Genomic DNA, 12,911 nt, shown 5'->3' on the forward strand with positions numbered 1-12,911 from the left:
CTTGGGTGCAGTTTGTCAGGGTGACATGAGGGCTGGCAGCTCCCTGGGGCTGGGAAGACAGGAGAAAGGGGACAACAGGGCAAGGCCTCACAGCTGGGGCCTGTCCCAGTTGCCCAGCTGGGGAGCAAGGCAGCCCTGGGCCCAGGTACCAGGCACCTTTGTGGGGACAGGGATGGTTGTAGGTAGGGACAGATGATCCAAAGCCACTGAATTACCCTGGCTTGTCACCGACAGTGTGAACACTCTTTAGCTCTAAGAAGGGTAATGCTTTAATTTTAACCAGTGCATAGTTTTTCTTTAAAACTCTAACAGGCAAAGCACACCAGACTAGCCACTGACTGTGGCTCAGTTTGGCCTCCTTCCTCCACCTCTATGTAAAACAGACAGCTGCTGAGATGGATGGCAAACAAGTATTAACAGGGGTGGAAAGATTGTAGCTAATGCCATATGGCATTGATAACCACGTGGTTTGAAATATCCTATGGTATTGACAGCAATTTTCTTGCATTCAGAGCAGGGTTGCTTATGCTCTGAGCATTGCTTCATGCCAGGTGCTCTTTTGATCCAGAAACAGGACTTGGCAATGCCCCTGTATTCCTTGAGGTCTGATGTACAGCTGGATCAAGTATATCCATGTCCTTATTGCTGGTGTTTATAGTTTCCAAGGTTTGGATCTTTCAAAATACACTAAGAATATGAATTAGTGGGCTAGGAGATGGCAAAGATTGGTGCCTGTCTGTAAATCTAGCAGCTGGATCTTGCAAACCTTAGCCAACATTTAACTGCTGCAGTTGCTCTGGAGAAAATCTTTTTATATGTATAAATCTTGTCTGCTTTTATCCCAGGGTGAGTTTTGATGAGGGAAGATCTTGGAGTAAATATGGTTTCACATCAACACCACTTTTTGTGGATGGATCCCTTGTAGATTCTGGCATAGAGACCCAGATAATGACGTAAGTATATCAGCTCTTAACTTTCTTAAAATGTGGTGGTAGAAGGAGTGGATGGAGATCCCCTGGTGCATGGTGGGCCTCCTGCTGCGCAGTGTAGCGTTGTGTGGCTACACATGCCGTGTTGCATGAATGCATGGTGGTGTTCTGTGCTTTATGCTGATGGTCACAGACCCAGATGGAGTGTCTGTGCAAACAGGTGATGCAGCAAAACTCTTCCCAGTAGTATCAGGGGGCTATAAGAAGGAGAGATGATCCCAAGATCTGACTTGTGAGTTTAGATGGGATTGTAGGACAAGCTACTGCTCCAGGGGATGACATAGCCCTGGTCAGGCTGCAGAGAACTAGTGGTATTATCACCCCTAGATGTTTTCAAACCTTGGTAGATGAAGATACATCTGCCCTGATATGTAGGTGGTGACAGTCTCTCTTGGAATAGGAAGTTGGGCTAAGTAAGTCCAGAGTCTCTTTCTTGCAAAGGCATTGTGTTCCTTAGAGCTGATGGCCCAGGGACTGCAGTGATCTTCAGAGGCCAGAGACCTGTATGGTTGCACCTAATGTCAGTTTTGTGCTTGCTCCAGTTGTGCTGCTTGAGTGTCTTTTGAAATTGCTGCTGAATATGAATATTCCTCGACCTCATTGCTTGCTATTTGCATTGTGTTGTACATTTGGTTTTAGCTCAAGCTAAAGGTGTTCTCAGTCTGCATATGCAGAGCTGAGCTCAGAACAACGTTCCTGGACTGAGGTGTAGTATGCTTTGATCTACCCATACAATGGAAAGAAGAGCCTGAGCTGACAATGAAGCCACCTCCTAAGAGTGATGTAGCATTGGGTAAGGGTGATCTAACTGGTGAAGTAATCCTTGCCCAAGAGCAGGCCAGGATCTGAGTTTAACAGTGCAGGGAGAGAGGGAACTTTTCAAAGGAATCTCAAAGAGTCATCTGACTTCTTGAGCAAAGCAGATCTGAGCATTCTGCTCTGGGACTCCAAACAAAGCAGGGACTAGATGCATTGCCTTTCTTGCTTGCGGAGATACCTTCTTACCTGTGTTTTCTCTGGGCTGGCTGGAACAGCTTTCTGAAAAGGATCAGAAAAAAAGCTGGCTAAGATGCTGTCCTTAGACTGGGACACATCTGCAAAGTCTGTCTGCTGTGTTGTGAAGAAGGTTAATCACATCAGCCATTGATGCATGTCTGATGTTGTATTGTTCCTGCCCTAACTCAGGGGTGGGAAATGTAGTGTAATTTTCATCTTATAATATAGGTTTGCTTTTCCTGCTTTCTGCACCTTATGTTGTGAAGTGCTCCAGATTTTCACTAGTTGCAGGAGGAAGGAGAATCAGGCCCAGTATGCTTTCTTCTAGGTTACAGTCCATCTGCTTGCTTATGTGGCAGAAATGCGTAGGTGCATCTGATTGCTGGTGCCACAGGTAGTGACAGACTGAAAGGAGACTGCTGTGTATGCTTGTCACCAGTTTCTTAAGGAATCTTGGATCAGATAACAGTTGTGTCTGGGGCATTTCTGCTAGTGATTTGAATTTATTCCAACTGTGTTGTATGATTTGTGTTGGTTTGCATTTCAAAAATCTGACCCATCAGCCTTAAACAGAAGTGACTACGTGGTGAGGAGTGGTCTGTACCTGCAGTTGAATAGTTTCTTACATGGGGGCTTGGAGGCTCACCTTAGCTGCAAGAAAAGGACTGGGGGAAATCCTCTTCTGGTAATGGGTCATTAGAGCTGGCTTTATTTATTTATTTATTATTTGTTTGTTTTATTTTTATTTTTTTGCCATCTATGCCAAGACAGATGATGTGTCTTGGTGCTGTAGTCTTGGACAGCCAGAGGATCAGGAAGCTGTAGCTAACTCCTGTATAGGCCACCTACATGTATATCTTCTGTGCTGAACTGTCCTGGAAAGGCCAGGGTAAGTAATTATGGAGCTACACTCTTAAGGGACTTGGAGTTTGTTTTCCAAACAGTGCTAGGGCAGCACAATGCAGCCTCCGTGTTTGTGTCACAGATAATTGTTCAGATTCTTATTAGAGTAGGCGTTGCATCAGTTTTGGTAGAGGTGTTAGTTTTTCCTTTCGTCTAAAACCAACCCTTGGTGTCAGCTTTTTCTTCACGAAAGTGGAGTACTTGTTTACATAGAAGAATATATCTGTGTATCTGCTGAAATTGGCAAATATTGCCCCAGCTTTTTCCAAGAACAAAATACAACAGTGTGATATACTTGCGAGCCTTTTCACAAGACTGCTGTGAGCATCTTTTTGGGGATATACATACTAGTCTGACTAACAATTAAAATCTGCATTCTGTCCACTCTACACATTTTTCTCCAAATGCAGCAATAATGTTTCGCTTTCTGTGCTTGTTAACGTGGTGGTTTTCAATGACTTTCTTTGTGCAGTGCTGGATGTGTGTCACTTTCCAACCCCCAACATACACAGCAGGATCTGAACTCAAATCTGCACATCAGCACCTTCACTGAAATCAGTGAAGCTAATCAGTTTCAAGTAGCTATGGATTCAACCCATTTACTTTATAAATCAGTGTGGTTTTATTCTGAAGCGTAAGATGTATTTTAAATCTAAGGTTACCATTACTTGTATTTCCCTAGTCTTCTGATAGGGACTGTAGAATGAAGGTTATCTTGCTAAATCGACTTTCTTGACAGCCAACTTTTTTTTTTTCTTGAAATCTTTGCAGGCATTTTATTATTATTGTTATTATTATTAGTCATCATTAGAAATTTTTAAAACTATTCCTAAGAGTCTGTAAAAGGTATAAAAAGAAATTTCAGATGATATTTAAGGAGAAATTCCTACCCACAGTGTTAAGGGAAATGAGTTAGGAAACAGCCCATTTATAAAGTGTGACTGAAAACCACTTCTATACACATCACTTAGGTGTTTCTCACAATGAAAATTTTAGCTAACTGATCTATAAGGGCAGTGTAGGATCATACTGAGCTTGTGGTAGCTTTGTCTGAGAGGAGATCAATGCCTTTTTGTTGCTACTGGTCATCCTCTAAGCTGGAATAACGTTTTGGTGGTTGGAGTTATGTAGAATTTGTGTTTATGAGTAGAAATTGCAATGGTTTCGAGAAGCTAATGGGAGCATCACAATGGTTTGTGATCAGCATCCTCCAGATGAGGATGGAGTAGTTGAGAACTCTTAGGGTAGAAGTAGGACATAGAAAGAGAGGGGCCACGACTGCGCTAATATTTGAGTTAGGGAAAAATTCTGTCATTGATTTGCACCAAAGTGGTCTGCGTTCAACTGCTACTGAAAAATAATGTCCTGAGAGGGGTGTGTATTAAATAGTCATTACAGCCCAACTGTTATTACTATATTGCATTATTAACAATGTTATCATAATACTATTTTATTAAAACCAGTATATCAGTAGAATTACTGTTATTCCCAACATTCACTTCGTGGCACATCCTGTGAGTGGGCTGTCGGGGTTGTAGGAAGCTGCCACAGTTTTAGCACAGAATTTCATATCTCTTCATGGCTGTTAGGTGAGTGTTTGCAGTAATTATGCAGTATGTAGGAGCATACCAGGCTTCAGGATCCTGTGCTTCATGGTGTATATATTTGTCCTAAAACAGTCCTAAAGAACTGAACAGTGTGGTAAAATCTGCAGATTTGTGTGCATTATATGATTCTGTATATATAATATAGTTCAGAGTAGTGGAATTTGGAATTGCTTTTAGTGGGGGAATTTACGAGATAGATTGCAGAGGTGTGTTGCAACCTGAATTGTTTTATGATTTTTTTTTTCCATTTTATATGGCTGTAAGAGTGCAAAAACGAATTATTTCTTTACAAACATAGCTGTGTGGGCTCCACCTCAGGATGTAGATTTGTGACACACAGGGAAAAGTACATGAGACTAAGTGAGCTGAGTTCCAAACCTAACTTGGAACTACTGACTAAGCAAGGTGAATCTACTCTCTGTTCTCCATTCCTGGCTGACCATCTGCTCCTGTGGTTCCTTTCACAGTTATTTTGACACCCATCTCATCTGACAAGACGGTCAGTTCCGCTCCCTCAGTGTCATAGCACTTCAGCAGGTGTGTGTTAAAGCACATTGCAGTGTTTGGCACAACCGTACAAAAAAAGGTGTCCTTTAGGAAAATAACTCAAATGGATAAGGCTGAAGGGTTTGGCACATTCTAAGGTGACCCAATGAGTGACTAGAAAGCACTAGTCTTTTGGAAATGTACAGTGTTCTAACATTGCTGGTGACTGGTACGTCTTTTACGATTTTGCTTTCGTGGGTTGGGTCTAACGTTTCTGTGTTGACAAGTCATAGGTGCAGGATGTTACTTGCCTGAGGTAGTCCACCAGTGAAAAGGAATCCAGTTGTATTCCCCTTCTAGTATTTTCTCAGTAGTTGCTCACCTATACCATTCAAATCAGAGACAAGATGTTTTTGTGGGGCCAGAAAAGGTCTTTATGTTGTTCCAGCTCTTACTCATAATTATTATTCCTGCCACGTCATCTACTGAGCTAAGCATCTCTATAAACCTATGTAAACAGAAATAACCTTTCTGCTTCACGGTCCTGTAAGGCTTTGCTATCATTCTAGTAGACTCATTATACATGTGTGTGTGCAGACACTCATATATGGATGGGGACCATTAAGTTTGTCTCTGGTGATCAATATATATTTATGTAGAGACACCCATGTGTGTGTATATAAATATGTGTTAATATGTACATATACTTAATGATCCATATATACATCTGTGTATGCATCATTGAGTATTAACATTTTCATTGAGAGGATTTAATACAAACTGGTCTGCCAACATAGCTGTGACTGCTTCCCTTGGCTATGCATACATTAGAAAAAAATCTTGGTTGTAAATTAATAGGTTATGAGCCCTGGCCCTTTCCAACACCTTCTCATTTACATGGCCATCCAGCTTTACCAGAGGTGAAGTGGGAGCACTTTTTTTTCCAGGAGATCCATATAATTACTGGCAACGCATCACTGGGTGGCAGAAGAGTGGGACAGAATGACTAAGCAGTTATGAAACATTGGAGGTGAGTTGGAGGCCAGGAGACTCTTAGGGTGAGAAAGAGGGCATGAAGAGCACAGACAACACTGAATCAGGCCAGAGGTAACCCTAGGTCAGTTCCCTGATCCAACAGCGGCAAGCAGATGATGCTAAAAGTATTAAAAAAAAATAAATAAATTTTTCCCTTGTACACTTTGCTAATTTACAAAGATTTGTAAATAAGGGACTTTCTTGACCAGACATAGCATCCTATGCATAGTACCCTATGGATGATTTTCATGATTTTCTTCTCTTTTTTTGGATGATTTTTTCCCTAAATTCCTTTAAAAGTTTAACAGTTGCATTGTGGCCTGGAATTTTGTGAGTTAACTCTTACACTGAAGAACTGACTGACTGATGGAAGACATCAGCAAAGTATGTACAGGCATGAAGGCAATGCGGACAGATTCTGATTAGCACTCAGCCCAGGTGCAGCAGATTGAGTACGAGAAAGGGGCAGTAGCTCCCAGGTCCAAGCTCCCACTGAGTTCAAAATTACATGGGAGTCAAGAGTCATTTTCCTGTCACTTTCTGATAAGGTGATTATCATCTTTCCTCTTTAAGCAAAGTAACATTCATTGCCTTCCTCTCTAGTCTTGCTGTCACATTTAAAAGCTGATATAGGAAAGAAAATTACAAGCTGACACAATGTCCTTGAATGATCCTGCCCTTTTGCTTAGGGGTAGGAAGTTGTGGATCTGCCACCTCTGTGTGGTTGTACTGAGGGAAGTAAGGTGAAAACAGAGATGTGGTAGAAAATAATGCCTTTTCTGGGATGTGGGCAGAGGGGATGGCTTTCTCCCTGATAGGCCAGGATTCACCCTCCAGAGTTGGCACCCTGTTAGAGCTGCCACCCCTGCTAGCAATCTTGGCAAATGAGAGAAGAGGTGAGTGGCTGGCAGAAATACCAAGACATCATTCTTTCTAGCCAGAATTGAGGTTCTTCTCTAATATGCATAAAGGAAAAAACACAGACACAGTGTTGCTCAATTTCTGTGGCCCAGCACAGAAGTTCAGACTCCTATGCCATCAGTCAGATCTCTTGTAGCTCCATTCTGCTTGAGAAAAAGGGAAAGAAACTGTTTGAAAAAAATCAGACGTTCTTCTGTAACCTTTGCTGTTGCTACTGAGCTGGGCAGAGGATTTGATTAAGAGGAAATCTGGAGGGAAGATTTCATCAGAGATCTGTAGAAAGCTAAATCCAACTTGCTGCTTCCAGTAGGAAGGGATTCCAGAAAGTATTACATGTGGGGACAGTTGTGATGAAGGATGCTGAGCTCTATCCATATTTATCTTCCCTGTTTTTGGGAAACAGGGCTTGAAAGCTGACTATTCAACTTGTGCGTACCAGGGTCTACCAGAACAGTGTCTTTTTGAGAGATCAGAGGGAAGATTTCAAAACCTGGTTTATACAAGTTGTCTAGGCACCCTGAGATACCTAGAGAAGACAGAGAGGTTTAAATAGTTGTCTGCATTCTGGTCTTATCTTGCCTTTTTTTGTTTCTCTCTCTCTCTTTTTTTTTTTTTTCCTTTTCTTTTTATGAATATTGCAATAACTGTTTGTGGTGCAGCCGATTTTATTATTGGCTGTGAATTTTATTGCAAGACTCTGATGTGTCCTTGTGAGTTCATTGCACTATCCTCACTCATGCAGCTGTGCAAAGTGCAGTGTGAAAACCTATATATGGACTCTTCAGAATAGGATCCAGGAAATTAAAATGGCTGTGTGAAAATAATGACTGCACACAGAAAGAAAAGTAAAATTTAGAACTTGATCTGACAAGAAAAATTACAAATATGCTTATTAAGTTAGGAAACAAAAATGATTGAGAGGATATTGGCATTTGCTATAGTGAGCTGCACTCCTGGATCATCTAATCTAATTTCAAAACCATCTGGAAGTGATGAATAGCTGTGACTTTGCGAGAAAATGATCAATCTGCTAATGCCATCAAGTGACTTTACAATGGACAAGAAAACGTGTGTTATAGGAATTCCCATTTTATCCCAGTAGATGATCAGTTTATACCCTGAAGAAAGACAGTTGATTACCCATATTATTATCTTCGTTTGCAAGACTTAAAAACGTTATTAACGATCACAGATTAATCAGTGTCACTTCCTTCTCCATCTCCCTCCCTGCCAAAGGAGTACTATATTCATTAGCCTTTGGACTGCTGCACGAATTCACCTAAGCAGCTCACAGAGGCACAGCATTGATTATGCTGCTGATACTTCCAGTGTGTGCTGAGGTCTTTCTGTGACACCTGAATAGACAAATCAGGTGGTGAGAGCATCTGCTTGGAGTAATCTTTCTCAGACAGCATCATGTGATTTATTGGGCCTTTGGAAAAGGATGGCTGTGACCTGAGATCAGTTCCCAGCAGCCGCACTGTGTACTCGGGAGATTCCTGGCAGAAGCTGTAATGCACAGAGGAGGAACTGGGCTCTGGGCATGTTTTGTGTAGCGCTGGCTTCCTGGGGCAGACATTACTCTCATTGGAGTCAAATACTGTTTCTGGACAGGAGATCAACCAGTTTCTAAAGAAATCACCATCTTTAGTTCTACTGTGCAGATAAGGAAGTAGAGGCAGAACAAGGGATGTGCCTGTGATCAGTCACCCTGCAGGCCATGGGAGAGCTTGACACTGAACCAGGTTTCCCATGTTCCAGGTGAGTATCTTACAGACATCTCCCATTCTTTACCAAGGAGATTACTAAAGAAATACAAGGGGGGCTAAACCTTGCCTGTAATGCTCAGACAAGATGGATGGAAAGGCAGGGAGGAAGACTAGAAAAAGGTCTGCTGTCTGAAGACTCCTCTGGGCTCTCTTGTTTCAAAGTTAGTATGTAAAAGTCCTGCCAGAAGGAGCAAGAATGAGCAGATCATGATAGATGATTTCTTTTCCCTAAGTAAAAGGACAAGGGTTGCCTGATGACAACGCAATCCAGACATCCTCATCTAGAGGCTAATGTACTTTGTTTCTTGTGCTTTTAAATAAGGACAGATGGATTATAGCTCCTGTGCTGTCCTCCTGCCAGCATCTGGGGTGTGCTCTACCAACTGCTCAGACTAATCCTGGGTTTGCACAGCCAGGGGTGGGGTGCTGTGCACGTGCTCGTTCCTCAGACTCCTTCACTTTTGTGTTAGGGAAAGCCATGGCATATTCTGATGCCCTGAATGTATCTTGTGTGGATTGACAAAGTGTGTGACCTCTGCACCTTTTCTGTTCAGCCTGGCCCTGATCCTGCATGGGGCAGAGTGTAGTATGGCTCTTCAGCTTCTCTGGGAGCTGGGAGGACTCAACCCTGGCTTGACTGCAGAGTTGACTCTAATGGATTTTTTCCTATTTGGCTGCAGTGAGTGGTAGAAAGCAGCTTTCCAGAGCAGCACTACTGTACTTAGAAGCATTTCACATTCTTCAGGTGGTGCTACAAGCCTCTGCTCCCAAGGAAAGCCTGATCTCATATGATCACTGTACATGATTTCCCTGTTTAGTGATCCCTTTGGCCCAAACCTGTGAAATTTCCCCCACTAAAACTGACCAGCCACCTTCTTACACCATCACCCAGCTATGTGCAGCTCCAAATCTTTGTGTTCTGCTCCCTAATAACCTATCTCAGGCAAAGTTTGTCACCCTGAATCACCACAGACTGTGCCTCTTGCATGAGTTTGGGTCTTGCATGTTCTGAGCAATGTTGCCCACGTCTGTGTTGGACATCTCTGGATGAAAATCTACTCTTTCATAGGATGACTGATTGAAATGACTGGACATGCTCTGTTATCAGCTTCTTCCAAAGGGGCAACACCTGTCTCTGTTGGGACCACAGACCTGTTAGGAAACGCTGATACATTGCTGATGTCTTTTCTAGAAGACTGAAGCAGCATCTTCAGGTTTCAAAGCTGTCAGAAACTGGTTGCCTTTCATAAGTACTTCGAAGAAGAGAGAGAAAACTACACGAAAAAACAGCATTAAAAATTAACGTGCTTTCCTACTGCCCTTCCCAGGTGTCTTACGCTCCCTTTCATGTTGCTGGGATTTCTTTTGAAGCAATTGTCATGTAAAGTGGTTTGGGAACACTGGCAATAATTTTTTTAGAGACCAGATTTCAAAAGATTTGTTTTGTCATTCAGTAAGCTCTTATTTTGATAGCACTTTGTATTAGAAAATAAAAATAAAAAAAAAACCTCTCCCCAACCATTGCCTTGTGCAGTTAATGGAGAAATCAAGCCCAAGCAGTAGGCCTGCTTCATAATTATATGTTCTGCAGATTACTTGCTAATTGCACTTGGCATTGCTTCCTAACTATGTTGTACCATGTCATTTGTAGTGGTTTTCCTCTTGTGCTTTGAAGGAAGTGCCATTGGGCTGATGAATAATCCCAGGACTGTTTTCCAAAGCTGAGAGAAAAAGGTCTACCATGATTGCACTGCAGGATTTTTATTGCAGGATTTTTTTTTCCTCTGTATTCAGAGAAGCTCTTCCCCTGTACAATCTCCCTTCTCCCTCCTTACCGGGAACCAGGCAGTGGTGCAGCTTCCCATGGGCAGTTCAACATGGATTGCTCATCAGTGAATCTGGCCAACATTTTGATTTTCTACTCTGTGGAAAATCTCCATGTCGTGATATTCAATTTCAGCTGGACGTGGAAATAAACCATTACCTTCAAATTTCATCTGTGTGAGCAATTCTATGAAAACTTGGTTTGACCTGTTACCTTGGGAAACTGAGTAGAGACCAAAATTTTCTTAAATTTGTTTCCAAATTTCTCATCATGGGAGCTGCTGTCTGCTTTTAATATATTCTTGGTGTTTTAAGTGCTGATGTTTTCCCCCCTCCGATTAGCAGCAGTAAAACAGAGCCTTATATCTGAGATGATCCACAGGAGTTGCACTAATTTGCATCAGCTGAAAATCTGGATCCAGATTTTATTGGGAAGAAGAACATTCTCTTATTTATAGAAAGTTTGCTACTTTTCTTGTTCTTTTCACATTCACAGGCAGAATTACAGCAGCCCTGAATCATCACCCAGCTGCCCTACGGCTGCTGTTTCTAGTTAACAGGTCAGCCAAAAGCAACTGAATTAAATGCTCCAAAGTGGCTCTTAAAGACTATTTATTGTTTAGGAAAAAAATTAGGAAGTGTGTTTTGTTGGCAATTGTCTGCCTTTCCAGTGTCATATTTCATCTTTTATGTTTCCTTCATTTCCAGTCTCTTGCTCACTGCATCATCTTGCCCGTCATGAGACAGGATAACTCTGGCTCCTCTTCCACTCTCCCTAATTGCTGATCTGTGTGTCTCTCAGTTAGATTCTGCTTCCTTGTCTCAGTCCCTTTCCATCCAATTTCCATGTAACTAGTGACCTCCTTTAACGCTAATTCCATCTAAACCTTAATAAAAAACAATCAGGAGGTTACACAGCCCATTTGGTTTTCTCTAAAGTCGTGATTGATGTTTAATTTATGGAGAAATGGCTCATCTCTTACTCCCCATTCATAAAACCAAACCCCACCAGCACAATTTGCAGTTGTTCTGTTGCTGCTTGTGTGTTTTCAGCCCTAACAGCTCAGCCTGCACACAGGAGCTAGTCTTGCTTTACTGCTACTTTCGTACAGATGGCTTCAGATCCAGATTTCATAATGGGCTTTATTATTTTTTTTTGTGGGTATGTGAAATTCTCAGCATTTTCTTTTATTGCCTAAAAACCTGTAACTGTCAACGAGTGATGGAGGTACCTTTATGTACCACGTCCTTCTGTAAGTGTGTGCACTGAGCCAGGCTCTCTAGCATGGGGCTCACCGCTGTCCCACATAACAGGAACAGTGTAGCCTGACTAATGGGGGCAAAAATCCAAACCAAGCAGTCATGATTGCTGAGATCTGTGTTTCCCCTGGTTTTGGTGAGAGAACTTAATTCCCTGAAGGGAAGTGGAAAAAAACATGTTTCCATACCAGGAGGTAGTTCTTCCAGCTTGTATTTCTTAGCACTTTATGGGTTCTTCCATTAAATTACTGCTCTTGTCATTACGTGTTAAAGGCACAGATGTAAATAAACAAGAGTTTTAACTGGAAGCAGAGGGCAGCCTGGCTTTGCTTTCTATCTCTCTTCATTTCTGTGACAAAAACACGGTTTCTGATCACCTGAAATATTACTCTTCTGGGTGATTTTACTAGTTTCTTTTGCTTAGTAGGACACTTCCTTTGCACGTGTTTTTCTTTCACAGTAATAATTAAAAAAAAAAAAAAGGCAACAAGATTGCTTTCAGGTTTTCCTAAGATAAGCAGTCTGTTTGTGATGACACTGCAATTATATTTTCCTTCAGTATTATTAACTAAAGAACTAAAGCGTATATTTGGCTTGCTCTCCATTTAGTTTTCTGTTGTCTATCTCCTTGTATAGTTAATCTATAAAGATGCTATCTATTAAGTGTATTTTTTTGCTTTCATTTCATTTTTAGATGTTTAGACATCAACTGTCTATTCTGTAGGGCCTAACCATATTAAAACCTGACTTAGAGGTTCCCAGGGTACTTTGTGAGAAGCAAAATGAGCTAACTTTTAATCCTTCTCACCTTGTTGATGTCCAGTGGAGGAAAAATGCTTCAGAAAGGAGTATATATTTGAAGTTTTTGTAGTGAAGAAAACCTTCCTGTGAAGGAAGCATTTGCTTCCTTCCTTTGCATCTTCAGTCATCTCACTGATGGGCACAGCTGAGAACAGAAGGCATTACCAGTCTTGACAGTTATCTCCTATTACAAGCATGAAGTCCTTATTCTATATCTAGACCAGCTGAATAGACAGCTTTAATGCATGTTTGCTTCATATCATGTCCTGACAGTTTACTATGGAAGTGATAGAAAGCAACTTGATTTAGCCATGAGAAGA

General features: G+C 41.7%; 1 protein-coding gene across 4 annotated transcripts in view; it reads left to right on the forward strand.

Moving 5' to 3' along the window:
* Positions 1-12,911, forward strand: part of SORCS3 (sortilin related VPS10 domain containing receptor 3) — a 279,259-nt gene that overhangs the window by 222,314 nt on the left and 44,034 nt on the right. For all 4 annotated transcript variants that reach the window (XM_068688547.1, XM_068688550.1, XM_068688548.1 and 1 more), the window contains one exon: positions 846-953. In XM_068688547.1, the coding sequence (XP_068544648.1) occupies positions 846-953 (108 nt within the window). The remainder of the gene's footprint in view (positions 1-845; positions 954-12,911) is intronic.

This window comes from Anas acuta, chromosome 7, assembly GCF_963932015.1.
Source record: "Anas acuta chromosome 7, bAnaAcu1.1, whole genome shotgun sequence".
Lineage (NCBI taxonomy): Eukaryota > Metazoa > Chordata > Aves > Anseriformes > Anatidae > Anas > Anas acuta.